Source organism: Helianthus annuus, chromosome 5, assembly GCF_002127325.2.
Source record: "Helianthus annuus cultivar XRQ/B chromosome 5, HanXRQr2.0-SUNRISE, whole genome shotgun sequence".
In the NCBI taxonomy this organism is placed as follows: Eukaryota; Viridiplantae; Streptophyta; class Magnoliopsida; order Asterales; family Asteraceae; genus Helianthus; species Helianthus annuus.
In genome coordinates this window covers 28,040,883-28,044,701 of record NC_035437.2, presented here as the reverse complement: position 1 = coordinate 28,044,701, position 3,819 = coordinate 28,040,883, and the positions used below count along the sequence as shown (strand labels likewise).

The 3,819-nt window shown below is 39.5% G+C and overlaps 1 protein-coding gene across 1 annotated transcript; it reads right to left on the bottom strand.

Moving 5' to 3' along the window:
* Positions 1 to 209: 209 nt before the first annotated feature.
* LOC110943181 lies at positions 210 to 1,418 on the bottom strand. Its single transcript, XM_022184935.1, has 2 exons — positions 479 to 1,418; positions 210 to 352 (listed from the first exon to the last, which is right to left on the bottom strand). The coding sequence occupies exons 1-2, from the start codon at positions 1,416 to 1,418 to the stop codon at positions 210 to 212; spliced, it is 1,083 nt and encodes a 360-aa protein (XP_022040627.1).
* Between the last annotated feature and the right edge of the window lie 2,401 nt (positions 1,419 to 3,819).

Sequence of the window (3,819 nt, the reverse complement as noted above, 5' to 3'; positions counted from 1 at the left end):
TCTCCAATCTTCAGTGATCCTTTCGCGGGCTCATTCGCGTATATCATAAACGCCTTACATCCTTGCTTCATAAGGTTGTGAGCTTTCAACATCGAGCATATTATGGGCTTACCTCCTTTTTCGCCATAGATAGTGATGTGTTTTCCACTCGAAGATGTTAGCTTTATCTCCTTACGAAAACACACGACCTTTGCGTGGTGCTGAGATAGTCAATCCATCCCAACAACTACTTGAAACTCCCCCATTGACATCGGGATTAGGTCTATCAAGTATTCTTCATCATCGATGCTTAATTTGCAGCCTCGACAAATATCACAAACTATGAAACCTTTGATGTCCCTTATTTCAACTTCTAAGGGCACAGATAATTTCGTCAATACAAATGAAGGATGTCGAATAAATCCATGCGAAATGAAGGATTTATTCGCACCCGTATCAAACAATACACGTGCATGAATTGAGTTTATTGTGAATATACCTGAGACCACATCGGGTTCTGTTTTCGCTTCAGCCGCGGTAAGTTGGAAGGACCTAGCCTTCGCCTTTGGAGCTTCTGCTGGAGATTCTTTAACATCTATTTTTCCAACTAAGTCTAGGCATTCGGACTTTTTGTGGTCGGGCTGATAACATTTGTAGCAAACCGAGACTCTACCTGGGCATAGAGACGCCGTGTGCCCCGTTTTACCACATATGGGGCACGATTTGTCTTTGAACCGGCACTCTCCCTTGTGCCCTTTCCCACACACTTTACAACTTGGCGACCCGCCTTTAGCATCCACCTTCTTTCCAGATTCCACAGTTCGAACTTTCTTTGTAGGGCTTGGATTCACATCCTGTGCCCTTCGCTCGCCCCTCTCAATTTGTTTCTTCAACTCGATTTCCCGCTCCCGAGCGGTTTTGATAATCTCCGTGAGGGTTTCGTATTTTGACGGAGTCATGAACTCCCGGTATTCAGCACTCAGCATGTTGTAATAGTAGTATATCTTCTGCTCTTCAGTGGTGACCAACTCGTCACAGAATCTCAGCTTATCCATGAAGATGCCCATGATCTTATCGATTGTTTCACCCTTTTGTCTTAGCTGGATGAATTCTTCCTTGATCCTGTTAATAACCGCTTTGGGACTATGGTGTTTAAGGAACGACACCTTAAACTCATCCCAAGTCATAACCCTCGCCGCTTCGGCTCCTATTTCCTTCTTTTTATTGTCCCACCAATCTTTAGCTTGACCCCTCAACTGACCCGTTCCATAAGCAACAAAGTCACTTACGTCACAATGGGTCCTTTTAAACACTCCTTCAACATCGCTTAACCATCTCCGGCATATTATCGGGTCAACCTCCCCGTTGTAGATTGGCGGTTTACACGCCATGAACTCTTTGTACGAACATCCTTTACGTTCTCCCGATTTCTCCTTCATGAGGTTGACACTATCTTCCAACCTTTTGACTCGTTCTTTGACTAGCAATAACACCGTGTTTTGAATTTTGTCTATAAACCCGGATAGACTACCTTCAATTGCCTTCCCCACTTCTTCGGCAATTATCTCTTTCATTTGTTCGGTGCTTGTCGGCACCGGATCATAATCGTTTCTTTCCGTCATCTTGAAACTGAAATGTTTACATTAGTCATTAAACATTTCATTTATAACATAACTTTATTTGCTTTGGTTTAGCCAAGTCCGTAACTTGCTTTAACCATTCACATTTGGTGCACTTTCCGGGTTTGAGTGTGTTAACACGCTCTTCCCATGCACATTGATTCACATCTCCTTTCTTACATAAGATAAAATCTACTAAAGTATTTAATTAATTCTTACCGGACGATCGATCAAGCTTGAACCGAACACTTTGTTGACAACCTGGAGCTCTGATTACCAACTTGTAATGACAACCTAATTACTACCCAACTTTAATAATAATTCATAGGATTTTATATAAAAAGTGTCTTAATTAAAACATAAGTTACCAAAACAAAGTTCTAAGTAACCATATACTAGTCAACTACCGACTAGCTTAAACATTCATGACATGATTAGCAAATTGTTTACATCCAAAAACATTGTCTAATAAAGTTATGATAACGCGGAAGCTTCAAAAGTTGTGTTCGGTTCTTCAAAACTTGCTTGATCCCATCCGTAAAGTCCCCATTATCACCTAAAGTCAAAAACCATTCAAAATGTTAGTTTTGACATTGAATTAGATCATATAAATAAGTTCTAGCATCGAATCTTGAAAAATAAAATAAAAATCTAAAAGTTGTCCTGTCGCGTGTCGCGAAGGACCTTCGCGTGGCGCGGGTGCCCCCGCGTGTCGCGCCAGTGCCCTATGTTCCACTCGTGTGGCACTGGGGAATACGTTTTCCAGCAGGTCCAGAAACTGGACCTGCATATTTGCCCAGCTCCGGAAATTCACAAATCCAACTTTAAATACTCATAACTTTTTGCTCGGTTGTCCGTTTTAGGTGATTCTCTTTCCTATATGTCTGTAGATTCATTACCAACGTGCCTATTACAATTATCATACCGAATATTAAATTTACGGGTCGAACGACTAAAAGTCACTATGCATTTATTCGACCCACTCTAACTACATCCATTTTACTACCGTTTTACTAGTAAGCCTATGGCGCCTTATACCCATCATCCGGAACTTATCATCACCCGCATTTCCATACCAATCCCATGGTTTAATGCTCTTGTGAATGTTATCGCCATTGCTAACTATTAAAACACTAATACTACAATTTACACTATTATTCAACCCGTTGGCTCATCTTATGGAATCCTCCAATATGATGACTACCAAACGGTTTCTTGCTAACTCTAATCCAATGAATTCAAGTAACGGTCATGGTCGCTATAATCAACGCAACTTTTATTCTACAATGCGACTATACATAATTTAACAACAATTCACTTAATGTAACGAGTTAAGTTACATACCTTCAATGCACGCCCTTCAAACGCAAGTCACCACCGGCTTGTCCGCTTGACGCTCCGGTATCTTTTCCTATAGAGTTCAACCATAGCATGTTTAGAACCCCTTTTTGATCATATATCGCATAATTTGCCGAAACATCACAATTACGCGGTTTAACTTTAAATTTCAGTTTTAAGCCTTCTTTGAGACAATTATACAAACACTTTAAGGGCAGCAATTGTGACATCTGTGCTTATAATCATTGTAAACAGTTTAGTTATCAATGAAATAAAGTTATTTGATCCCAATGTTTGTTTGTTTATGTTTGGTGTTTTTCATGTTTTGACTTTTATTCAATTTCAAACTCTATATCGCTTTCTGGAGAATTATACGCAAACTGGTGCATAAACGCAATCAGTTTAATGCGAAAAATACTCCGCAACATCAATTTATGCATAACATACCTTAAATAATCTTCACATAACTTAGAAATAAGTTTTGAAGGCTTTGGTATGGCAAAATCAAGTTAATTCGCTTACAGGGACTAAAATTGACAAACTGCAAAAGTATGCCGATTTGAACTGTAACGAACATTCTGGAACATAATCATAAGTTAAACACACCCTAAATATCCTTTACATAGCTTAGAAATAGGCTTTAAGGGGTTCGGTGTGCTAAAATAAACTTTATGCTCATTCAGGGACTAAAAGCGTCAAAAAGTGCATAAGTTTGCATTTTCGCGCATAACTTACGTTCTGAATACATCCGGACATCCAAAAATTTATGCAAGCATTAAAATATTTTATTTTAGTGTTTGGCATGAGAAAAATCCATTCGTCGCGCAATTTGGATCGTTTTTCGCGCTTATACGCATTCTGTCGTAATTAAGCGAACATCGCG

What these genes read in the sequence shown, in the direction of transcription:
- LOC110943181 (XM_022184935.1), bottom strand. Translation starts at nt 1,418, where the DNA reads ATGAAGGAGAAATCGGGAGAACGTAAAGGATGTTCGTACAAAGAGTTC. An exon ending in AGAACCCGATGTGGTCTCAG is followed by an intron (nt 353 to 478) that starts GTATATTCACAA and finishes CTGTGCCCTTAG; the next exon opens with AAGTTGAAATAAGGGACATC.